Consider the following 27,050-nt stretch of genomic DNA (forward strand, 5'->3'; position numbering starts at 1 on the left):
AGATAGATGACTGGGAAGCCCCAGGGAGCGTTATTGGAGTTTAAAGTTTTTTCCCCTCTCGTTTTTCATTTGCAATCAGAGAAGGAGGCCCGTAAACCGACAAGCTGCAGAGTCTCGCACGACGTGATGCAGTGGATAGGAATGTGCTGGAATCATGGGCGCTGGAAATAGTAGAGGTGTTAGTAGAAGCAGTGACACCTTTTAGAGGGGGTAAAAATAAACATTCCAAAGTTTGTCCAAACCGCCATAAACTCAAAGTGTCGTACCCATAAAAACAAGGCGGAAATAAAACCATAAGATGGAGGCGGAACTTCTTATCGAGGTTGTGGCGTTTTAGTGCTCTTTAAAAAGTCTATTCAATGAAACTGAGTGACAGTTTGAGATGATGTTGGTGGAAACAGCTGGAGAGGATCTGGCTGGAGGAAACTTACACTGGGATGAGCGAGAGTGCCGCTGTCATCATAGACTATAGACATCGGGAGGGAGTAGTCCTGAGAGGGAGCGCTCTCTGATTCCTGCTTCTTCTGAGCTGCAACAACCTGTGTTCACAGACACAGATGATACATAAAGACTAAATGAATCTCAGACTGCAACGAGCATGCAAATATGACACAATATTAACAAAATTATAGCAAAAAAAAGGTTAATTTTGAAATATCTCTAAAGTATGTCTCAATTAATACATTCAATAACATTATTATACAGACAGTTGCAAACTGTAAATTTAAATGTTTTTATATGAGGTATAGAATTGCGGGGCACAGCACTGAGACTTGGGTCTTGCAATATGATCTTCGTCCAGCAGATGGCACACACATATTGACTGTTAAATTGTGAAAAACGGTAATAAAAGCCATGCATTCTGAAAGCTATTGTTAAATTTCCCTGGACTCATCCATCTTTCAACATAAAAACAGCTGTAAGTTATGTATTTTTTTTCTAAGTTATTATTTTTTTATTTAGTTATTTTTTTTTAAGTCCTTTTGTTTTTTGTGCTCAAACCTAGTTAGAAAAAAAACACTGAACATTAAATTTACAGTCATTTTTAAGGCACCTGTGGGTATATTTTGACTCAATTCCTCAAGCACACTGATTTAATTTGTAATATCATGGAAAGAAAAACAACAAATATACTAGTATGAACAGTATGGAAATGTTCAGCTATCATTCTGTTCAAGAAGACGTGTTTTGTGAACCATTGTTTTTGTCATTTGCAATCAATGAACGCTTTGTCACAGAAGAGCGTTCATCAACCCATAAACAAAAAGCAAAGCGCAACTGAAGTTGGTCAACGAACGTCACTATCCAGTCCAGGGGCAAAACCAGTCCAAGGGGCAGCAATGCCACTCAGAAAGGAAAAAGCAATTACTCAAAAAGCGGCATAAACAGGCAAATTACAGCATTCAAACTCATACAAGGACAAGGGCCCTCCAAATGAACAAGTATATCACCAAATTAGTTACAACGCAGTTTAAATTCAATTAAATTTCAGTTCAGTTTATTAATAAAGCACCATTTCACAACAGATGTCGTCTCGAGGCACAAAATTAAAAAAACTAATTTCATTTCACTCGCACATACAAGTTAATTGATCCAAAACATTTGACTCAAGTAATAAAGTTTAAAAGACAACTGTATCAAATACTAAGGAAAATGTATAAAAACTTCTGAGTTTAAATACAGTTATAAACATAATCTAAAAATTATCTCTATGGTCTGGCATCTAAAAAAAAACCAATATAATCTTTGTAAGTCTATCTTTTTCAACTGGTTTCAACTGTCTAAATATATTTACCCTATATACCACCAATGAACATAATGTGCATACATGTATGTGTTGGCATTTTTAAAAATGGGAAAGACAAGAGAACATATCGATTAATAAAGCCAGATCTGCTTAAAGCTTCGCTAGTCAGAAAATGTTGAAAACGTCTACTTGTTTAAACCTGATTATACTGTTAGAAAAATTATTTAAAAAGTCTAAAACATAGATGAAGTACTGAGTTTATTTACACTACTGCAATGATTTATTTGATAAAAATATTTTAAAGATCTTTGCGGAGGGTGCTCTGCAGCTCTCATGTTGCCATTTATAGAGCTGATAAACAGAAAGATGGCTTTTTTCACATCCTGCAGCGTGTAAACATCACCATATGTTACAATAAACATCATATTTGAATGGCTGGCGTGTCTTCACTGTTACATTTATTAAATGACGAAATAACTAAATTAACATTTCACCAAACCCATTACTGTTTTAAACACCCCTAATACCAGCCCTAGAGCAGATGTTTACCCAGTTGGACGAATCCCTTTAAAATTCATTTGGCAGGAAACAGAAAGTGAGCAGGATATGAAACACACTGACTAATAAGCATGGTGATGTGCCAAGTGTGAGGCAGAAAAAACTACTCATCGCATTCCTGGGGAACAATCTGCTGAATATACATTTTTAATAAATGCAGCTTGCTTGTATTTCTTCTTTTATTTATTTAAAATGAAGGCTGTAGCCGACATAAAGGGCTTCACTAATCTTTCATCAACTTATGATTGAAAAGGATTTACAGTGACTTCTAACGGCACAAATTAAAAACAGTAAACAAAGTGAATTACAGAAATTAACTAATTATTTTAACAGAATATTCTTAAAATACATTTTAATTGCTGGTAAACATTAGGTTATCGTTTTTAAATAACTCAGAGATGTATTGTGGTGTAGATTAAAAATGTTACATTTGTAGTAATTATGTTTCTTTTTTAATTGGAGGGAAATACGTAAAACATCGTTTAAGTTAAGAAAGGTTTTCAACTGTAGACGAATGCCCTGAATCTTAATTTAATCTGTAATTTTAAATATCTGATCTAAAATTAAGTGAGTGGATGTTATAAAATTTCTTTAACTTGATTAGCAGTTTTATTATAATTTACAAACATCAAAAACTAACCTGGAAAAATACACAACTTCAGCAAAACTACAAAGGTTTTTTGACACAATCTTTGAAAAATCCCCATTATAAATGTTTTTTTTTTTTTTCAGATTTTATTATTTTTCCAGACTAAGACCTCTTCATTTAGAAATGCAAAACTTTGTTGTAAAACGTTTTTATTGGTTGAAAATTAGTTGGCAAATTGATTAATCAGATTAATCAAGTAAACAGATTAATCTATAAAGTACTATTGAGCAGAGGTTTACGAACTTGGTGATTTGTGTCCCCATGGGCACACAAGAGACAGAGTCTGTGGATGTCATAAAAAAAAAAAAAAAATCTATATTATCTAAAACATGTAATTGCAATGTATAAAAACAATCTGTTGACTGTTCAACGTTCTTTGTGCTGACACAAACCCTTGTTTGTTTAGCTTAGCAGTCAAAGCTGTTTACTGAGCCGATAACTGGGGTCACAAGTCCGTGTCACAATTGTTGTGGTGACAAAGAACTGAAAATATCTTAAAAACTGGTCTATATTCCAAAAAGAAGCGGTTGTCAAAACTTTATTTTGCATTTATCTCAAGAGTATTGATCAATAATTCAAACTCCAAATGATCAGTGAGTTGTAAAAGAACTCACGGTACTTGTAAAATAATATTGATAAAAATTAATGTAGAAAGCAACATTGCAATACATTTTTAAATCAAATTAAAATCAAACTCAAAATTTAAGACTCCATTTTTTTCTGTCATAGAAGTGCATCTAACTAAATCAGTCCTCAAAAATGAATTTATTTCAATCACTCAAGTCAAAAAGGGATGCTGTGATATATTTAAGGTGCTTTTTTCTTATTTAAATACATAAATCTTATTTTATTACCATGTTAAAGCCCACACATCCTGGATAACTTCATGGTTATCCAGGACGTAGACCAGGACTCCTCTTAGAAAATGGTAAAGTCAAAAAAAGTTATTGCTAAAGAAGCTGGCTGTTCACATAGTTGTGTTTAAGCACATTCATGGAAGGTTCAGTGGAAGGAAAAAGCATGTTCCTTCCACATGTGAGAATAATAGTAAATTTTAGAAAACTGTGAACATTAATGCTGTCAAGATTTGTGGGGCAGATTTACAAAATGTAGACTCTAGCTGGAGTCAGTTAATACACAGAAATAACCAAGGATGTGGACAACAAATGGGGCATGATCCTCATGTGAAGCCACACCTGAAGTATCTTATCTCTTCTAGGGAGAACAAAGATTGAACCACTGCAGATTAAAGTCAGTTTTTTTCCATTTCACTTAGAAATCAATGTACCAGAGTCGGGAGGATGAGCAGAGAGGCAGAGAAGTTGCTTGATGACACCAGACGCAACTAAAGACTGCCAGTAAAGCAACCTCAATACTTTAGCAAAGCCACATTATTGTAGCAAGTCATGCAAAAGAAACCACGGCCAAGACTGTAGTGCATATATTGCTACAGTACGTGAGCATACTTTACAGTACGACAACAGTCCTGTATTAAACTTAATAGGTCTTATGTAATATTCTAATGTTGGATTTGGCTGTGAGCTGTCAGTGTTGAAAGAAATAAACATTATAAATATTGAAGAATATTTTGAACTGAATCCCTAGAAGGGAAAAAAATCATTTTTAATGACAAGCTCATTTATAGAGATCTAATATAAAATTCTTTTTTCCATTTCATCCAGTAGATCTTGTAAGAATATTTGTTTTTGGACATGCTGTGTAGGGTGCAATTTCTGTAGCGGTCTAATCTCTTGGCTCCCTTTGGCCACATGGATCATAACTTTTGTGGGTTTGCTGTCGCATGTTGTCACCTGTATTTTAAAAACAGCCCCGAAGTCCGGACAAATCTAATTTCAGCTCTTTCAGAAGGCAGAAACATTTCAATAATGACCTCTGCAATTGGTCTGCCTCTGTGTCACCAGAAAGGCGAGGGGGGAGGCACAGAGACACAGACGCGGGACGGCTGCCGCCTGCTGTGGCTTTTGTGTGGGGTGCTGCCGTCGTAGAGGGAAAAAAATTTTTCGATGAAACCTTCTCGGGTCGGGAGCAAATGGCATTCAATGGGAACGTTTGATTTGGTCTGGGCCGTCTCTGGACAGACGGCGCGGAGCGACGCGGAGGGGTGAAATTCAATAAGAAACGGAGCAAAAAAAGCTCAGAGAGTGAAGGGCCAGGGGAGAAAGAGGGACAGAACGCACCTTTGTGTCATCCCGGGAAGATTTGAAAGCCTGAGGAACAAAGGAATCACTCTCGATGGCCTCGATGTCCTTTATCCTTCGCACTTGCTCCTCCAGAGAGGTTCCCTCTGAAAAATACGTTAAACAAGGGAAGCCATGAACAGAAACACACATACAGAGAAAGACACACATGTTCTCTATCACACAGAGTGTGGAGCACCTTCTCCTTCATGATCTGAAAACATTTGGATTTCCTCTAGATTGGCCTCTTCTTCCAGTATAATACTATTTGACATATACAGTAAAAGAAATTTGATAATCCCCCTATTTTAATCTTGTGCCTCCAAGAAAAAAGTATTTATGCCTTTCCAAGGGCATGGACTCCTACAAAAGGTAAAGAGGGGAAAAATACTAACAAGGTAATAGCCAGACAGTGAATTACACTCAGATAATGGCATTCTAAAATAATCAAAATATGAACACAAGCTCACTGCAGTGGAATTTCATTACAGGGAATAAATGTGATTAAGTTTTATTCAGTTCAGACCTCATGTATCAGAGAGTATACTTCTCCGGCTTGTCCAATTTCACAAAAACAGACACAAAGGGTTTCCAATAAATTACTCCTGGATATAAACACATCAGGATTTCTGCATATCAGATGACAAATCACTTCAGGAATCTAAAAGCAGTCTTTGTGAGCGTGGGAGGGCAAAAATAGGTGTGCCGAGGAAAGTTAGCGACAGGGAAAAAAAAAAAAAAAAGTCTGAATGCACTCATTATTTTCTGGCTGTCAATCTTTCTACTGATCAGTCAATATTCATCCCTCTCTTTCCTCTCCTGCACTCTCCCATCTCGTTGTCTGTCAATCCAGCAGGCGTCCGTGTTTCTGAGCGGCACGGATGTAGGCTGCGTCAGTAACACAAATGGGAACATGCGTAAGAGAGTAGGATATCGGAAAACTTAGATTTTGCTATTAAGGGTGAACGAGATTTTCACCGATTGATTATACATTGGGGCCATGATGTAACTCTTTTTGGACTGAATTAAGTCCTTCTTTAAGTTCTAAATGCCTACATTGTATCATGATAGAATACCTATAGTACCTTGTACTTACATTCCTTGAACCCTTTTTACCATTGCAACCACAAACTTTATTGTAGTCTACTAGTATTCCATTTGACAGAACAAATAAAGAGGAGAATTATTGTGAAGTAAAAGAAAAATATCAATGTTTCATATTTTTTTGTAAATTTGTATTGTGCACCAATATTTTGTACTTGTACTGTAATTATAGCAAATGTCTATGTCTGGTGTATGACACTAGCAACTTTACACATCTAAGACTGAAAATGTTATCTAGCATGGTAAAAACCAGCCCATTTGCTTCACACAGAGGGCCTGGACCCCCGGCTATTGAGAAACAATTGCTTCCTGGAGGCTTGGACTAAATTTTACCCAATTGCTAATGTTTGGTCGTAATGTATGTGATGAGTCAGTGTCTTAAACATTTGTGTTGCTCCGACTGTAATCTTTTTGGAAGTGTGGTCATTTCCAAGTATAATAAAGACTGAATGTCATTGTTCACTTCCTCCACTGCCATTGCCACACCACAACCCTATACAGGAAGATTACAATTAAAAAACAAAGCACAAAATCAATGTCCTTCTTCTTATTGGCCCGATTGGAATTCAACCAGAGGAATCCAGCTAAATAGAAAAACGTGAGATGAGGATTTAGCAGAATTTTGTAAGAAGACAATGACCAGGTCTTACCCATTCTTTCTTGCAAAATAGCTCAAGCTGAGCTAGACCAAATAATTAGCAATTTTCAAGAATTGCAATTCTCAGTTGGATTTAGATCTAGAATATTCTAACATGAAATCACTTCAATCTAAAACATCCCATTGTAGCTCTGGCTGAATGTTTAGGATCATTGTCCTGCTGGATGGCAAAACTCTGTCGTAGTCTAAAGGGTTTTGTAGCTAACATGTTCTCTTTCATAACGTCTTCTATTTAGTTTTATCCATTGTTGCATTATCTCTAACAAACTTTACTGTCCCCAAAGCATGTTTATGCTGTATTCTATATAGCTTGCAGCAAAGTGAAGGGATTTGTTGCATTGTCAACAGATCCTTCAAATGAAGATGTGGTCTCCTACAGGCCCTCCAAAGTTACTCTTTGGTAGGCTCTAGGCTACTTCTCTGATTATCGTGATCCATCATTGGCTTGGTTCCAACATAACTGGATTTATGGATATCATCAGCATAGAGATGATGTCCATATATTGATAATTTGGAAAAAAGGGAATGTACAGCAAAATGAGAAAATACCCCAGAACAGGTCCTTGAGGTACCCCACAGGGCAAGTCAGCTTGTTATATTGCATGTTAATTCTGCAGTGTAAAAGTGCTGTTAAATGTCTCCCCAACTTTATCCTTGACCCATCTACAGGTCAGTGTAGAGTTAATTGGTGTAGAGTATGTGTTAATTGGTCTTCAGTAATGTTTTCTGACAAACCTCAGATTTGCAGAGAAACGGCTATGTTTAAACCGTACACGGGTAGTAGACTCAATTTAACCAATCAGGCAACTTTTGGTAGTTAAACTGGATTCTATTTAGAAGTATCAGAGTAAAGGGGACTAAAGACAAATATATGCAACACTATCCCATATTTATACTTGAAAAACAACTTAAAGACCAAGTATCCAAGCATGCATATTTTTCTTTTCCTTCACATTTATACTTTATGTTGGTCTATCACATGAAATCCCAACAAAATAACATCCAGGTTTGCAGTTGTCATGTGACAAAATGTGAAAAACCTTTGGGGTGTGAATACTTTTACCAGCATACTCAAATACAGTATGCATTTGGAGCTGATAAAAAGGATTTAATTCAATCCATTAGCAGCTATAGAAAGGGTGTCACAACACATCTTTACGGCCCCGGCGTTTAATGAATAAATGAATATTTGGTCCAGCCTTCACAGCAAAATGTCACCCTCTATCACGCACACACTTTATTAAGCTTCATAATAGCACTTCAACAACTCTGGTCTGATTTTAATGCGCTGCAGAATTGGACAACTGACTGACGAGTTGAATTAAGCCGTCCTATGTGACAGACTATCGGCTTGTCATCCAGCACGGGGAGATGTGGCTCCAAAAATAGTCATTACCTTGACTGGGGCTTCTAGATGGGAGCCTGAACACGGGCCCAATATCCTCCTGGAGACTGTGGACTGTCCTTCACACAGCAATCATGTGTGTTTGTGTGCATGTTTGAATGGAAACTCACGCTTGTGACTAACCCACAATTAATTCAGCACAATTAATTCATTTTTTTCCAATTACCTTCCCATCTCTGCTGTCCTTTGAGCATGAATGCCCTACATAAACAATACCCAGACTCATCAACACACACAAACAAACCCACACACACATCTACCAGCATCTCGTTGGCGGATGCTTTCCGCGTGCAGAGCAGGAATCCATTAAGACCTCAGACTTTTTGACAAACACATTATTGGTAGATAAAATGACTTCCATATGCTGTTTGTCAGATGTCAGCGGGTAAAGATATGTATTTCACGAGAAAATCAAAAATAATGGACTTTGAGTGCGGGCCAAGTGAGCTCAGAGGCGGGCAAAAAAAAATCAATACTCCAGCTGGGCGAGCACACTCTGAAGCTCAAGGAGGTCAAAGTTGATATTTAATATTGACACATTATCTGGCAAATTAATTTAACAGGTCGACTCGATTGTCACCGCATTAGGAACGCTTCTCTGTCAGCGATGAGAGGAGGTTAGAGCGAAATCTGAGAGCAGGGAAGCAGTAAGGAAACAAAAGGAGGCGCAATTAAATGCACAGTAGCGGCTGCTTCATGCTGGAAATTTAACAACCTGGAAAAGGAATAAAGGTGAGAACAGCCTCATTATTAGCTATGAAGCTGTGGGCCAAAAAGTCCTTTCGTAATTGCATCTGTGCAAATGTGTTTTGCTCTGATTTATAAGAAACAACAACAAAAAAAAAACAGTCAAAAAGCTCTCGCCATCTCATTACTGAAATTAGTAAGATAGACAGAGGTGCTGATGAGTGGCTCAAAATCAATAGGCTATTGTTCTCCCTAAATAGCTGTTTGTCCACTTCATTGATTAAGACCCCAAGACGAGGAAGGGAAATCAAACCAGCCAATGGAAACTGATTTCAGATGGTCTCCTTTAATCCTTGAAGGCAGGAGCGTTTCTCAGCAGTTACGCTGAGACACCAAAAGAGGGGGCTGTTCCACAGCGCATATGCACAGGACGAGCTGAAGCTTTTGGGCTGCAGCGGTGTTGTCTTTGTAAACTTGACTTTGCTCGAGAGTTTGTCAATCAAGAGTAGCTGAGCTGAATATATTGCTGCTGTTGCTGATTAATTCCAGTAAGTGACTTCACTGACGAGCCAGCTGAATTACTGCAGACCTTGTTGTTGTTGATATGTGGTAAAGACGAACAAAAGAGGAACTAACAGCTTGTTTTATAAAGACATGTTTGTTAGTTTTTAGGAAACGGAATGTAAAGTCTTTTAATGAACATATTAAATAAATAAGTTGTAAAAGTGTGCAAACAGTGTTCCTTAATTTATGATTGTAATGTAATTGATGTTTAGTTAAACAACATTGGGACTGCTGAATGGTTTCTAATATAAGCCAGCTGAATTACAGCACACAGGATTTCTTAAAGAGCTCAAAAATTTTAAAGACTTGTTTTAAATGTAATTTTCTTTGTGTTGTTTTTCTGCATTTCTCCAAGCACAACACATTTGACAAGTTAAAAACCAAACATTTTACAAAACATCATAGCATTTTATGGTAACTGCTCATTTTAAAATTTCTGATTTTCTCGGCTCAAATTTTCATTTTAGTCCATATGCAACTTATTTTAAGGTTTGGATTCAGAGGTTAACTATGAATTTATTGGAGAAACTTGTACAGTTGTCAAGCTTTAAATATAGAACATAAAAAAACAAAACAAAAAAACCCATGATTGATGGATTGATGGATGGATGGATGGATGGATGGATGGATGGAATGCAAAGTAGTTCCCTCCAACTAAATAATTCCCACTTTATCTTCATCCATTAAATCCTTTAAAGGTGTTTAAGTGTGAGTGCATGTGTGGTTTTTCACTCAGTAACCAAAAATACTTTCTTTGTTTATCACATCTAACTGAAAACCAGTTTGCATTTATTATATAAAAGCAGCATAAAAAGCTCACTGTTTGGAACAAATTATTGTTGGAGCTTTTTAAAAGATCATCATGAAAAAAATGAAGCAATGACGCAAGTTCCGAAACTTTCTCTACGCTCTACTGTTTTGTTTTCCCACTTATCTAAAATTGTAAAATACTTGAATCAAATTTCAAATGGCTTCCAGACTGTGCAGGAATCCTGGGATAGACGTTTAAGTTTGGGATTTCATGTCTTATCTTCACAAGTACACACTCAGCAGTGTCTCTCTATTTCCCAGGTTTCGGTAGCCATCTCTCTCCCTGTGCCGTGGTAAAAATGTGCAATTCAATGCTCAATTTAGGCCCCGTCTCAGTGGAGATTTTTTTTGCCTGCTAATTGATAGAAATTAAGCCATTAATCAAGCCACTAGCCATCATTCAAGCCAGGGAAGATGAATACAAACTTTCATAATAACCACCTTCCCCATTTTAGCCCTCATTAGCATTAATTTTTAATGTAATTATGCTATTCTTTTACACTGAGCTCATAAATTACTGCTCTTTTGTTGCCGGCTGGCCTTGTAAAATCTAAAGTAATGCTTTGTAGTCTGATCTTTAAGGCAATTACTGGCTTCTTCACTCTTTTATCTCTCTGCATTTCCAATAACCTGCTCTCTAATGATTTATCTCCGCTGCACCCCCTCGCCATCACCATCCCCACTCCTTGCCCCACTCTCTCTTTTCCTCTCTCTCTCTGCACCAGTGGCCAAGTGCCCTGCTGCCAGCCTCCACCTCCAAAATCCCGTCCGCCTACGTCCTCCCCATCTCTTCATCTGGGAAGCATACAAACACGTGCACGGATGCTTGCCTCCACCACTCTTAACAAAAGGAGCACATTTGCTGTGTGTCAGCGCACTAACTTTGTTTACAATCTCCTTTAGTCATTTTCCAGCTTCATTAGCACAGATCCAGCTCCAGCAGTGGCGACAACACCAGGGGAACGCCACGGTAAAGAGAGACCAGGCGCTGCATCTCGCTCTCTCTGTCTCGGCTGGTCTCTCGTGGGCCTTACCTGTAGGCTAAGCTGCTCTTGTTTATGTAACCCCTGAGCTGAGTAAACTCACACATGCATGAATGCACGCACACACGCTCGCAAGACTTGGCATCAAACTGAGTCAAGCTTAGCAGGGCTGTGTGCTGGGGGCGATAGAGGGGCTTCGGTCTGGCCCTGTTCTCAGCAGCAGCATCCTGCCTGCGTCGGAGTCTTTAATGTGCGATTCTCCAGGCCCAAACAACAGGCTGCTGCAGTGCATGCCTGGGAACTGGACTAAGCAGTAACAGGAAAAAAGATGGAGCTGCTTATTAAAATATGTCTGAAGACATTTGCTGATCTGCACTAAATTATTTCATACGGACGAGGCTTGACGTTTCTCCAACTGACGGAGGGTGGAAATCAAGAAACTGAAGCCTTGTAGCGTTATACAAAGGCTTGCACCTCTTACAGTTCTTCTGGTTTTTTAAATTTTATTTTTGGTCACACTTAAATGCTTTATAAATCTCACATGATCAGATAAAAATAACCTGAGTGAACACAAAATGAACTTCTCTAATGATTTTAACTAACCAGACCTTATATGAAAAGTAAGTAGCCTCTAAACCTAATGACAGGTTATGCCACATAACCACTTTTTATATTGATGTGCAGGAGCTTTGACCCACTCTCCTCTGCAAAATTACTCTAACTCTGTCATATTAAATGGTCTATTTAAGGTCCTGCCACCCCATCTCATTGTGATTTAATTTGGGACTTTGACTAGGCCATTTTAAAAAATTTTTCTGAGTCATCCAGGTGTGAGATTACAGATGTGGAACTGATAGCCAAGATAATCATATCAATTACAGCACAATTCCTGAAGCAGCCCCAGAGCATCAAGCTACCACTGCCATGTTTGATCATAAATGTGATGCTGTTTTTCTGAAATGCTTTGTGCAGGAAGCAAAGGTTCAAGGAGCAAATAGAAGAAGGTGTGCATGAATACTCTGAGTGGACCTTAGCAAATGGGACATGAATTCAAATTTGTATGTTATCAATGTTAGTCATTTCAGACTAAAAAAAGAACAACATGACAAAAGATTTATAGCAATTATGTCAGTGAACAATGAATTTAAACCTCTGGCCAGAGCTGCAAGTGCAGAGTTTTCTTTCCCCAATAAAATAAAAATGTGAACATTAGGTTGCTCACATATGGTTGTATTGCAACAATGACTTGTGATGCTGTTTTTTGACACCTGCCTGAAATGTGTGGCGGCCAGGGTCAACGGGTCATGCTAAATTAAGGAAAACTCCACCAGCATGAGCCAGATGTCCTGAGTCTGTCCCAGAGGAGCGCCTTTAGATGTATGTATGTGTTTGTAAGCTGGAATATGAGTGGGGCGATGTCCAATGACAGAGCAGGTGGCTGAGCTATTCTAATTTGAGCTCCCAGGAGACTGCACACACCAAGCACGGTTACTTATACATCTTATACCGACCCCCTCTTTTAAAAACGCTGCATGTGTCTGCAGCCGTGCTATAGTAGCGATGCTCTATTTAGCAAAACAGGCCAAGTGATCCCATGTGGTGCTCACCTTGTTATCAGTGTCAAACGGTCTCTGTGGATTTCTGTCAAATCCTGTCACGATCATCAAGGCCTGTCACAAATACTCTGCTTTCGTAGTGAAAACCTTTATTGGAACAATTTAGAGCAAAGACTATAATATGTCAAAAATGCTGCCTTGAGCATTATTTAACCTCAGGCTTATATGATCTTATATGATATCTGTTTGGCATCAGGAAATGAGGAGCAGCTGGGGACTGAGTGTCTCAAATACACACACTTCTGTCCCATCTTCTCCTACTGATAGTGATCTTCCACTCTGCAGTCAATAAAGGTCTGAATGATGAATTAAAGATCCAAATAACCTGCTAATGACAGGATGACATGGCAGCCACGCGTCATGCTCAGATATCGGCGTCCAAATCTCTGCTGATCCCTCTTTACTCACCGCTTCTCTCTCCTCCGTCACTCAGCTGAATCCCTCCCATTAACAGACCCCTTTATTCAACAATCCTGTTAGAGCAGCTTAATATGCAGGTCTGGCTTCACTTTGAAGTAAATCTGGCATTCGCCGACTGTCACATTAATGAAAATTATTTATTGTAAAGCTGGTCACTTTAATGGAGCTGGTAATTTTACCCTTGACTTTTTTTTTATTTTTATTTTTTTGAACTCTAGTTTTGTGGGCTCTAGTGTCCCCTATATGAAAGTAGGCTGACAGGAAAGGGGGAAGGAGAGGGGGGAAGACATGCGACAAATATCGTCGGGTCCGGGAGTCGAACCCGCGACGGCCGTGTCGAGGACTCAAGGCCTCCAAACGTGGGTCGCGCTAACCCCTACGCCACCATGGCACGCCCAGACAACCAACAATTTAAAGTAATTTTCCATTCATGCTCTTTAAAGAAATATGGTTTTATGACATAGTTCTTAACTCTTGCTCACAGGACACTTCTTTTTATTTGTTTTATCATTAGTGTCCTCATGGGTTTTAGATGGCTTTATAGTCTCTGGTGGATTTTTGTGTTTGGTCCTGTTTGTTAAGTAACAATTTTTAAATTTAGTCGTGGTGTTTATCGCTTTGGTTTAATTGCATAAATATCATCAGAAGTTGGCGGCATTAGTCTGTGCCAAGCAGACATCTTTTGCACACACAATTTGTGGAACATAAAGGTCCTTGATGCTATGCGATCCTACAAAGCATCAAGAAAAATGTTGGCCCACTTTGCTCTTATTTCCTAACCCTTACCTTAACAAAAACTTAAATGAGAAGTCATTAAATTATTCATTGTTTATTGTGCTGTGTGCAGTTGTGAACTGCAACCCCCCCCCCAAAAAACAAAAGGAACATCACATAGACTGCAAAGGACTTTGGAGACTGCAGTAGGTACTTGGAGTGGTGTTTAGGGTGTGCAGCGTCATACTATTATGCAAGTTTGATAGGCACTGTGCTGTTGGCTTGTCTCACAAGACACCATTCTTGAGGTTTTCATAATCTTGACAGAGTTTTGATGATTGCGGGTAATTTCACCCCTTCGGCATTTCCTTCTTTTGCTTTTTTAAGTAGTGGTTGAAGTGTGCCAAGAAAAGTTTCAAAGTGACAATGCGTCAATTTGCCACCACTTTGGGGAGGTTGGCTTTGAAAGCATATTATTTGAAGTAATATCTTGTAATCTTTTCACACAGTACTGTAAGGAAATATGAATATCTGACTGTAGTAAATATGATGAACAGAAGAAGGCTACTCAAAATTTTTCCAAAAAGTCAACAGACCCAATTGAGATCTGATCTATAATAAGTGGAATATGGTATAGTATAAAATATTTAGGGAAGAAAAGAAAATACAATTAAATTTAAGTTATACATGACTATGCCGTGAGAATTAACCAACAGGAAGTAGGCTGAGATGAAATGGCATTTTGTGGATACAAAAAGGGGATATGAATTAGTGAAGGGGCAAATTGACCTGGAATGGTCCCGACTCACTATGCTGACCTGCCAGCTCAGTGATGACTGCAAACATGAAGAACTAACCAAAACCAGCTGGGTGAGCTTCTCTTACACACGTGTGTGTGTGTTCTTGAGAAAGAGGAAAAAAGAGAGAAGCATGAGTGTTAGTCGATGTCCTCAGTCTGGGCAGTGTCACAGAATCTCGTTAAACTGCGACGTTTTCACAGGCTGAGCGGTGAGGTGTTCAAGATATCACAGCTACTTTCTGTGTGAACTGTTTGCAAACGGGTATGGGCAGGGTTCCTTGCTTTATTAAATTTTGTTTCCCATTTGACCCAATTTGACAAAACACAACAAAAAAGCAAGAATTGCCAAAAAGTTTTTGAATGTCAGGATAAACTCATTGTTTTTGTATATAGTCACTATTATATCTTTTTTATTAAGTAAAGTCTTGTTTTAGTGTGATTAGAAATGCAGCATCCGCCATGCCCTTTACCAGAAATAACAAGCGTTTGACTGCATTAACTTGATTTTAAACCGGGCTGCGTGTGTGTGTGTCGAATGTAGGGGTGTGTGTGTAAGTGCAGGGAAAAAAGTGCATTGGTCTCCATTTTCCAATCCCAGGCCGGTCAGCAGCTCTTTCACGAACAACTCTATAATTAGGGAAACACCAAGCAACTAATTACTTAATTGGAGCAAGGTCCTTAAAATGAAAATGATGTAATCAGAATCCTGGAAATGGATTCGATTTTAACAGACTAACACATGAATGTCAGCACACACACAGCAGACTCACACACACACACACCCCCACCCCCACACGCCTGCACACACTTCGTGACCTACAGTCGTCTTGACAAGTACCCATCAAGCAGCCAACTCTTTCCCCTTAGTTGAGTTGTAATTGATTCTCCCTTTAACTCTGCTGGCTCCTGGCAGCCTCTGTATATGTGTGTGTGTCCTCTCTGTGTGGTCTGCTACAAACTATATAAGTAAAGGTCATGGTCATGCATGCGTGCGTGCGCGCAGTGTCTGAGTAGTAATTAATTAGGCAAATGTTGCCCACCTCCTCTCCGGATGACCTCAGTTGTGGACTAACAACCTTGGCAATGAGTTGAACATAACTCTCCTTTAAAGGAAGTCATGTAAAATCATAACGTACCTACAGTGACAGTGTTATTTGAATGTAAATCCATACATTTCTTCAAGGTCTATAAAATAGGATGTAAATGCATGAATGAGTGAGCAAAAAATGAATGAATGAATGCAAGATGAATGAGTAAAATGTCATTTTCAGATATCCTTGAAATCTAGCAGATGTGCAAGTATGCTTCATGACTCTGTGTTAGTATAAACTTCAGGTGGAGCTAATTCCAAATAGGTGGTCAAAGAAGACCCAAAAAGTATACAAATACATTATTTGTATTTTGAAGCAGAAGAGAAGCACATACTTTTTTTTAAGTAGGCATTGGCAAATATGACATTTTTATGGGATGATAACCTTAAAAAAATGCTAGAGTACTGATGTATAAACAGTTTTTAAATTCAGAAAGAGTAACATGTCCTAGTAGTCTTGAGGTACACATGTTAAAAAGTACTATATGTTTTAGAGGTCCCAGTCCATGTGGAGCATCACTGGAAGATTTACAAGTTGTTTAAATAGTTAGGCTACCTGCTCCGGATAAGTCAGCAGTCAGCTGCTTAGTAGACATCTAAATTGTAACATGCCAAATGTAAAATTTTAACAGGAGTTTTAAATAAAGCTGGATAAAATAAAAAGATGTCAATGTTTCAAAAACCTTATGCATTTGTTCTGATAACATCAGTCGGACGATTCCTCTCTGACCTTTTATTAGAAGGTGATAGAAGGTCAAGGAAGGGGCAGGCCAGCTAGAAAAGTGGGCTGGAAGCATTCAAATTTTAGTTATATGCCTTAAAAATGCATCAAGCAAAATAAAAATCGTGTGTTAGTTCCATGGTTATTTCCTGCCTTAAATAGATACTTTATTTATATGTAGCATAATACATAGTATGACATAATTGGTGGGTGTTTTAAATAGATACTCCACTGTCACACTTCATTATCAATATACATTGTCTGGGCAATGTTCAGAACAATATGCACCGAGGGAGTCATCTACTCTCTGTGCCTGCTGGTGTTTGAGGACAGGCACAGATAAGCCAGTTATCTGAAGTCCTGTCCAGTCTGACACTGCTGGTTGTATTTATCTTAACCACTGAGTCTCAGCAGATTTTTCACATATTTCTGTCCTCTTAAACTGGCACTTAAAAAAGTTTTCATTCCCCTTCACAGGTTTCTGGGGCCATCTAGTGAATGTTAATTTTTCAACCTCAACAAAGATTTGTCTAATATTAACTAAAACCACCTCTTTTTATGCTAGAGCACTTGATTATACCTGATGTACTGTGTTAACGCTGATCTTACAAATACTACAATTATTACAAACATTAATGTCTTCCTATTACAAAAGAAAATATTTATATTTATGCTTAAATATAACAACAGGCTTACTCGTAAGTTTCAGGGAATTCCCGTAATTGCCGAAAATACAATGAGAAGTTTCAAATTTCAATGAAAACCTTTAGGAAGTTTACTTGAAATTAGATGAAATAGATTAAATAAATCATAAATAAATAATGTCACCCTGCTTATAGCAGTATTTTTGCAAACTGCTACTTCACTCCTGTATTTGTTCATAAAATTCTCACCTTAAAACATACTTGAGGGTCCCCACAGGGGGACTAAAACACAGCCACACAAAATCCTAAGAGACTTCTAATGTCTCATGACAAACCCAGCAGGGGCCAACACATGGCCAGGGGCCTCCCCAATATGTCAGCACTCTGACCTGCAGCAGTTTGTGGGTGTGTCTAATCACAGCAGTCTGTCCACCCTGCCAGGCATAACCGACCAGACTGTTGCTGATCAAGTCCAGATATGTGTCAGCCCCTGTGTGTGTGAGTGGGATGGGGTATGTGCAGCCTTTTTCATATGTTGATATGTTGACAATAGCCTGGAATCTAAATCTAAACAACCTTGAGAAAAAAAAAAAGAAAAACGCCACAGTATCGATGTATTAAGACTTATTGCTGATTAAAAATCAATAACATATTATTTTTATTTAAAACCAAAAAGTAAAAATTTGTCCTACACACACACACACGCCAAACACGCAAAACAAAACAAAAAAACAACAATTTGATATTTTAATTTAAAAACCAGCTAAATTTAATCTTTTTCATGTAAGCATCCTTAAAAATACTATGCGTTTAGCTTTTCTGACCTACCTAGAGAAATACTGGATGTATAACCAGCTGGTTACTTAGTAAGGCTACCTGCTCCAGTTGACTCAACTGTCAGCTACTGGACAGAATGGCAGACTAAGAGAATGAGTTCAATTTAGTATTAAATACAAATCTATAAGGTAAAAAACAAATACAAAGTAAAAAACAAAAGCTTTTTCAAATCTTGGTCTAATAGAAGATGTTATTAGGTATATGATATCTTCTACAAAGTACCCATAAAATGCTTTAAGCTGGTGACTCTTTGGACATTGGTTTACTGGCAACAGGTTAATTAATAAGGGCAACCCGAGAAACGATTAGGAGTGACAGAGAGTAAAAGGTTTCTGTCAATCATTTGCCTGGTTTTCCTGGATGAAGTCAGTGTAAAAAGGATACATGGTCAATTTCTGAGTAATGTAGCCCATGGCACTGATAGCTCCCCACTGTTATTGAGTTAAACATGTCATTCCATAGTCATCCTTACAGAAACTATCAAGCCATGGCTTCCTTCCCTGTGGATGTGACAGCCACCATGGGCGGCATCGGCATCCCATTAGTCCAGGACAAGGGGGATGGGAGATCAAATGGGGTTAGGAGAATTCGGCATTCACTGTGACTCTTTCACAAGACCAGCAGCGCTTAGGACAGGAGGTCAACTAATCACCTTGCTGTGCCATTTCCGAAGGGATGAAGGGGTGGCGGGGGGAGGAGTAAGCGGGAAAAGAAAATCAGCCTTAAATTTGCCGTGATGAAGAATCAATAAAGCAGTAATTGCTTTACTTATTACCATGCAATGAAACAAATTGGGGGGAGAAGGGAGGCAAGCAGAGGGCTGGCATGCAGCATGAACGCTGGGGCTTTTTTTCCCCCCCGGCTGCTACGTTTGGAGATGAGCACAGAACGGAAAAGGAAAGGAGAGGAAAGGCATTTGGGCTTCAGTGGGCCAAGGCAAGGAAAAAAGGTCTCCTCGTGATAATTAAATCTTCTCACACTGATTTTCTGCCAAATTTATTTCCCCAGGGACCATAACTCTGATTCAGTGCTTACAAGCCATGCATAACTAATCATTTCAAGGGTGGGGGGGACCACAAACCTGAATGAATAGGAAGAAAAAGAAGGATGGCTACACTCAATCCCAGGCTTTATTTATCCCTAAATCAGTCCTGATTTAGGCACGACAGAAAGTCAGATATAACCCTGACTGTTCTTCAGTAATATTGTGTTTGAAAAAGATCTTTAAAGTGATGGTGTAATTGACCGTCAGTGTGCTCAATTCGCAGTGCTGTACTGGCAGAGAACATCCTTTAATTCCTGGAACAAATAGAAGCCATGAAGCCAATGAAGTGTCGGTTCAATACTCCTCTGACTGTTCCTGGCATGATTGTGTTGAACATAATAACACAACAAATAAGGCCATTTATCTGAAGTAACGACAGGAGATGAGGCCAACTCCACTAATCAATACCCAGTCGATACAAACCAGATTTTCTTACATCAAAATCACTGAGACGGATCTTTCTTCAGCTCGGAGTGCACAACAGCAATACAGTGCCTCCCTCGAGTCCAGCGGTAGATCACATAGCCAATAGAAAGACAACAGTTTAAAACTGGTATATCCTTTATTCTGAGAGTATAAAATAAACTACACACACTGGCCACTTTATTAGCCACACCTTGCTAGTATCGGGTTGGACCCCCCCTTTGCCTTCTGCATTGTTTTACTTCCTGACAGCAGAGATGATTCATGGGGGTGTCAGAAACATTCCTCAGAGATTTTGGTCCATATTGATATGACAGCAACACATTTTCTGAGACTTGCTTGCTGCACATCCATGATGTGAATCTCCTGTTCCTCCACACTCCAAATGTTTTTCACTGGATTGAGATCTGGTGACCAGTGACCTCAAGAAACCAGTTTGAGATGATCTGATCTTAGTGACACGGTGCATTATCCTGCTGGTAGTAGTCGCCAGAAGAAAATTACAGTGTGGTCACGAGGCTATGGGCATGATGAGAGACGATATTCATATAGCCTGCTTCAACAATGACAGAGTGTGTGACACTAAACTCAACAAATGTATCTATTGATAGCTATACTAGTTGCAGCCAGCTTAGAATAAGTGTAATATGAAGATTGTGACCCAGCATTTACCAAGGGGCATCGTCAGTGTGATGCCAGGAATGTGTAATTAACAGGGACGTTTGGTCATTTTTAAATTCATCTTAAAAATTTTTGAGTCAGTTTGAATGGGATTGATATTCTTCTACGACCGTGTTTTCTGTGCTCTGACCAATATTTGTAGTTGAGGCGTTGCATAACTCCACTAAGTCAGAAATGAAACAAATTAATGTACCGTACATCGAGACCATCTACGAGTCGTTTTGAATTATTTAGTTGCTCCTTATTGGTTTGAGTCATCATGTCATGCTGTGGAACAAAGGATATAACAACCCCAAACGAGCAAATAGTGGGGGGTGTGATGTCAATGGATGTCCCCTATATTATAGGGCCCCAAAGGGTGCCAGGAATATTTTCCAATGAGCGGCTAATGGAAGAAAATGTTCACTTCCACCAGTGGTTAATGCCAAGTAAGTTAACTTTGAATTATTGTTTGCAATCTTTGGGATGCTCTCTCTTATTTAATTTCCTACTAGTTTAGACCATCAGTGTTGTAGCAAAACACGTGATCATAATAGCCAGGATAACAAAAAGAGTTGTAGCAGTTCTCTACAGTTTGAGGACCATCTATGTTACAGAATTGTGTCAGCTAATGAGACAACTTCCTTCCAGATCTTTGCAATAAGAGCCTTAAGCAGTATCCTCTATGCTCATAAAAACATAATGATGAGAATGCATTCCTTGTTCTGGCTGCTGATGGTAAATAATCCCTGACAGTTATAATGTTATACAGACAACATTATGTGTGCATTGCTAATTTTAGAAATTAGATGCTGAGAAATAATACTTATCGTAATAGTAACAGTAATGTTGAGAAAACACAGTTTTGGACTAGTTCAAGTCTTAAGTCCTTATCAAATGTCAGATGTACTTGTGATGAATGGGGAAACGGTTGATTTAAGTGTTCTTTAGCCTTCTCTACCTCTGCTGTCTCTACCTTTGCTGTAATGTCTTTGTCCATAACAAACTGTCCAGCAAGTGCACAACAACAGCATGGCGAAATTCAAACAATCTCCCTCTTGAATCCCCGTGTTTTAGTTAATGTGAAGAGATCACGGACACCGGATTGCTCATGTTTACCAGCACTTGAATTTCACTGCTTGTCCTTCAAGCCATGCGGCTCGGCGAGGCAGCGTGGCACGCCACACCGTGGCCCCGGTAATTAAAACATTTAAAGCAGAGCCAGCCCCCCCCTGTGCTCCTCGGGTCTGATATGGGGGTCACGCGCCTGTAGATTCTAATTTGCGCTCCATTTGTATTCATGACAGGCACGTGCTAAATATTTAACAGCAGCCTGGCAGGAGTTTTGTATTGTTAGGCTTTCCAGGTCAAATAATTTGATTTCAAGGCAGATTACATTAAGCGTCAATGTCCAAGCCACCGCTCTCACTTGCCTCTCATTTCCTGTTCTTTTATTACAGCCAAGATAGGCCAGAACTGAAGGAACATGGCTGTGGATTATACAAGAGCTTGTTAGCCATGGATTAGTTATTATTTTCAATTAGAAAAAAGGGATTGCATCATTTACTTCATGCACACACACCCACATTATCATTGCATGTTTGTGAAGAGGACATTTTAGCTGACTGCCAAACTGCTCAGTAGAGCATTCAAACAAATGACGGCGCGGACACACTATCCCTAATGACATTATATTCCAGTAATATTTAATTGTCCTTCACTGAGGTATCCATCCGCTTAGCAAGGGGTGTAGACTCCGATTCTGTCTTTTTAAGGTAGGAAACCAGAGCCAGACATTTTCCAGTTTCAGGCAAGGCCCTGAGGTGATTGACAACAGAGCTAGTTAAACGGTGATGAGGCGTTAATGGATGCTGGGTCGAGAAGGAGGGGGGATAGGATAGCGGGTGGGGGGTGTTGCGGTTGAATATTTAATGGTCATACAATTCCTGAACATAGACACACACGCACACAGGCACACACAGGTACACATCCAACCCATGACCTGTCCTACGCACCACGTAATTAGGGAAACAGTCCTTTCGTTTAACAGCCAAAAGAGCAAACGGTAGGTATACTATATTCCCCTAATGATATGGGTTAAAGAGCTATTATACGTCTCATTAAAATATATGATCTCCCAATCTGGTGGCAGTTTGAGGTAATGGGGACAGAGCAGGTCTGAGGCTAAGATACCATCTGTAGGCTATAGGCTAGTGTCCAAACCATATCTACATGATTCTGTATTTTACTGAAGGGCAACACAGATGAAAAGACGTTTCTCTCAGAGCCTCACAAATGACACACCGAGCTGAGGTTTCACAAGTCGACACTGAGTGCGTGGGCGTGTGTGTGTGTGTGTGTTTGGAGGCTTTTTAAGGAGCAGAATCCAATGAAGATGTGTTACACTTTACCCTGAAATCTAAAAAGAGAAGTTGTTCAATTAGGGCAGTATGATATCCGGAAAACGCATTGTGTCATTCTAAGTTTATTCTGCAATGATGAAATAAGTCAACATTTACCTACATTTTCCTTCTTCTTCTCTATTTTTTCCCTACCTTCACAATGTTTATACCACTAACTATAGGCCTTAGCAAATCTGTGTCTAAATTTCACATCAGATGTAAGAATAAGACACTGTGAAAGTTGATCCAAATGGCCAAAATCATTGAGCAGATCTCAAGAAAACTAATTTCAAAAATAATTGTTAATATAAAGTATTACAGAAGATGAAAACAATTGTGCTAAATTAACATAATAACTTCCTATTGAGGTTTGTGTTGCCATTCCTTGTTCAATAAACTTTGAACAAAGTTAAAATATGTAAACTTGGATGGAGAGAGTCAGAAGTTTGTAAATAACAAAATTGTGGCAACTAAACTGGAGGGTCTTTCAAAATACATTATTGTACAGCCATGTTGAATAATTTACTTTCTAAAAAATGATCCAACTAAATCTCTGGTTCTCGATTAAGTGCAATAGCACTTCAAGAAACACTGTTTGTGTATGTATGACTTAAGCAATGTTCTTGCTTGAGTATAAGAATCAAAATAACAACAGATACTATAAATAATAAAACTGCAACTATCAAGAAGGGTTTCAACAACATTTCCATTTCAAAAATCCCACACTTTTCCAAATTCCCTTATCTAGATTTGTCACCAGGTTTTGAATTATATTAGCAACATAGTAAAATGCCATTTCACTTTGGAGAAACATGCATATTATACAAACTATAATGCTATTTAATGTTGGATCAGGAAATCCAACATCAAATACAAATCCTTCAAATCCCAGTTTACAATTAGTAATGTGTTTGTTTCACAAAATTTCAAAATAAGGGAACTTCAATCTTTTCTACTGGCATCTAAGCCCTAACCAGTTTGAAAAGTTTGGGTGCAGTTCAAAATCCAGAATTGTAAGTATTTAAATTACCAAAAAGTTTGTGGAAATGTCTCTGTTTTTATTTTAAAATAGGTGTTTAACTATTAGTAACTCAAAGACTAAAATAATCAATGAGTTGTGTGAAAACTCAAGTTGTGATGTGGCAAATTAAAAATAGAAGTCCTTATCTAAACACACATAACGGTTAAAATATTATTCCCCCCACCCCACAGAAAAATAGATTTTAATGTTTCAGATAAATGAGTAGGGCGTAAACATTTTCTTACTCTCAATAAATAGTGTTGCATGCCTATCCATACTTGGAAAACAACTAAATCAAATTCTATACTTTTACAGGGATTTCAACTAATTAATGGAAATAAATAATTTTATGGTGGGATATTAGTACAATAAATAAGCAAGTTACAAGTAAAATAAGAGCTAATAACTACATAAGTAAACTTAGAAAACAAAAAACAGGGTACAGCAGCAGGTACTCCTCAGATAAAACAGGGTAAGTTGTTATTTTTAGAAAACTAATCATACAATAATGTTTTTTATTGTGTCAACTGAGCTTTTATAAAGTTCCCAGTTGAAGTAGAGTCCAAACAAACCAGCTGTGTAACTTTGGCAGTGATTCCATCTTATTATAGCTGGGTCACCAAGTTAGCTTGAAGACCCCTGGGCAAACAAACTGTATTTCTAAGCTTTAATAGCCTAAACGAGGCATAAAACTAACAAAGGAATCCTACAACTCGCTCATTCTGACCCCCTTTCATTTCCTACGCTTCCTATTTCAACCACTAGCATCATCTGGCTGCCCTTAACCAGAGAGCCAAACATTCCTTTTAAGCAGCGACTACTTTGTTAACTGATGACCACGGGGCCAGTTATTGATCCTCTTCTTCCTCCCTCCCAGTAAACCTGGCTGATAACCCCCCATCCCCCCTCTCTTCTCTCAGGGCTCAGCAGTACGAGGTTTGCTACAATAATAGCTTGCATATTATAGCATCCACATGAATCAGATCTCAGTGGTTTCGATTAGGGCTAAACTAACTCAAATGCACCGACGGTCTAGGATGCGGATCTATTTATGAACAAGGAGTGTAGGTGGTAGCGTTCACTTCTCCCCTCCGTTCTCTTTAAAAGGATTTCTCATTTCAGTTGACTTAGCAGTTCAAGTGCAAACTTTGCAGTCGTGCTGACCTCTGAGAGGCCCTGCAGGGAGTGAGGAGACCCCTGGTGATCTGCTGTTTAGCATCAGCAGTGGTCCAACTCTTCAGTTTTAGTGTGCTTGAAGGAAGGGCAGAAGAGGATGAAGCTGCATGGTTCTGATAGTGCATTGAGGTACTTATGATGGAAGCACTTGCTTCTTTTGCAAAGAAAGAGGGCCATCAGGGTCACTTTAAATTACTTCTCTAAACTTCCTCCGGGTAAAGAAAAAAAAAATCTTATGAGGCACAAAGCCGATTGTTTTTTGTAAGAACTTTGCTTAATAAACGACTACACAGAAAAAGAAAGACGGTCACAATTTATTCTGTCTCCCTGCAGATGTGAAGTGAAGAACAGTGAAAAGGTTGGATGCACCTTGAAAAAGGCACAAATCACTGACAGGGAGAAATGAAACTACTAGATAATTTGCTGGACAAAAAAAGGGAGAAAGTAATAAAACTATTCATGAAGAAAGAGGAGATGGAGCTCTGAGACAAAGAAAAACAAATTACATTAACTTGAATCATAACGAGACTGGACAGAAAAAAACAGGGCAAAAAAGGGAGGAAGGGAATAAGTTATTCCTTAAATAAGTGAAAGAAAAAGAAATGCAGGGCTAATTAGTTCCTTATAGCTGCGCTTTCATTTGGCTGAAAGGTCAGCTAACTTTAAAGGTCACGCTGCCACCAATTGTACAAGGAAACACACACACACACACGCCAATACAAAAAAAAACCCACAAAGAGAGACGGAGTTAAATCCAGCAACATCAACACAAGCACAAACTAGGACAAATTACAATACGACACATACTGTATCTGTGTGGGCGTGCACATAGACACTTGTGGAACATTTGATATTTTCATTTATATAATGTCCTGGTCAGTGAAGGGACCTGGGTCATTATTCTATCTGAGGACTTTTATTACTGTTAGTATATCCACTGCAAATTACTCTTGACTTTATTTAAATGTGCATCAAGATAATCTTGAGGCGGTGTGTGTGGCTGTGTGTGTATAACCGATGCTGCTGGTCGTGAAGGAGCTAGACTGAATTTATTACCTGCAATGCTAAGCACGTTTCTTCCTTTCTGCCTGCATTTCCATGCAGATCACAGCTGTCCTAATAAAAACTACGGACTGTAATCAGCATCCCTGAATTTGTGGCTAGCGAAGTAGAGGTGAAGTGTAAAAGCAGTATCAGACATCGGTTGTTTTATAGAGACTGAATGAGACATATTTAAATCCATTCATTTATTTAAATGTTAGCAATTTAACCTTATGTTTAACTCTCATACAGCAGATGCTGATTTGATCTACAGTTTATGCTTATGGCTTTTTGAAAGGGATCACACTTTAAACAAACTAACTTCCGCCAATACATTTTTCAACCTTAGAGCAAAAAAAAAAAAAGCATTGTTGGAAATTGCTTTTCTAGTTTTTTATTATTTATGCCTTGCTTTTTATTATTCGGTGGGACTACAGATAATGTAGTCCAGGTTCACTGCTAAATTGACCTGCTAAAACTAGCCTGTGAAGAAAACACAATCCAAAATATTGCAAAATACTGCAGCTGTCTACTTTGTCCCTGTTTTGAAATAGTTACAACTGTTGAGCTAATACTTTAAAATATGTTAATTGTTTAATATTGCTATTTTTGAGCAAAGTTATAGCAACTAAAAGGAAACCAGTGATTTACTGGTAGAGATTACCAAGTAGAATAAAACAACCAAGGATCAGTCAAAAAAACAAAAACAAAAAGGGATTAAAAGCTTCATATTCTCATGCTAGGTTGGTTGGAAATCTATTTCCATTAATCTTTATAAAGAGCGGTGAGCAGACCTAAGGGGCTGCACTGCGTAGGAGTGGTTAGCATTACTTACATGCAGCAACAGTTTCTATGATTTCTTCAGGGTTTTTCTCCCTCAGTCAAAAACATGATTAAGGTAATTGGGGCCTTCCATAGCATTCTGAAAAATTCACCAAATGCACAATTCTTGTGAAGTAGTAAAAGGTAAGTAGTATTTCAAAAGAGCAGAATAAATCTTATGTTTTTGAACAACAACAATATTTGTTGTTAATCTGTTGCTAGGAGATGAGCACGTTTTCTGGTAACCAAGTGCCAC

The 27,050-nt window shown here is 38.5% G+C and overlaps 1 protein-coding gene across 1 annotated transcript in view; it reads right to left on the reverse strand.

The window, feature by feature from the left end:
* rsrc1 (arginine/serine-rich coiled-coil 1) overlaps nucleotides 1–27,050 on the reverse strand; it is a 151,978-nt gene that overhangs the window by 3,146 nt on the left and 121,782 nt on the right. The window contains exons 8-9 of the mRNA XM_027998998.1: nucleotides 5,153–5,259; nucleotides 432–539 (exon numbers count right to left, since the gene is read on the reverse strand). Coding sequence (XP_027854799.1) covers nucleotides 432–539; nucleotides 5,153–5,259 — 215 coding nt within the window. The remainder of the gene's footprint in view (nucleotides 1–431; nucleotides 540–5,152; nucleotides 5,260–27,050) is intronic.

Source organism: Xiphophorus couchianus, chromosome 18, assembly GCF_001444195.1.
Source record: "Xiphophorus couchianus chromosome 18, X_couchianus-1.0, whole genome shotgun sequence".
NCBI lineage: Eukaryota > Metazoa > Chordata > Actinopteri > Cyprinodontiformes > Poeciliidae > Xiphophorus > Xiphophorus couchianus.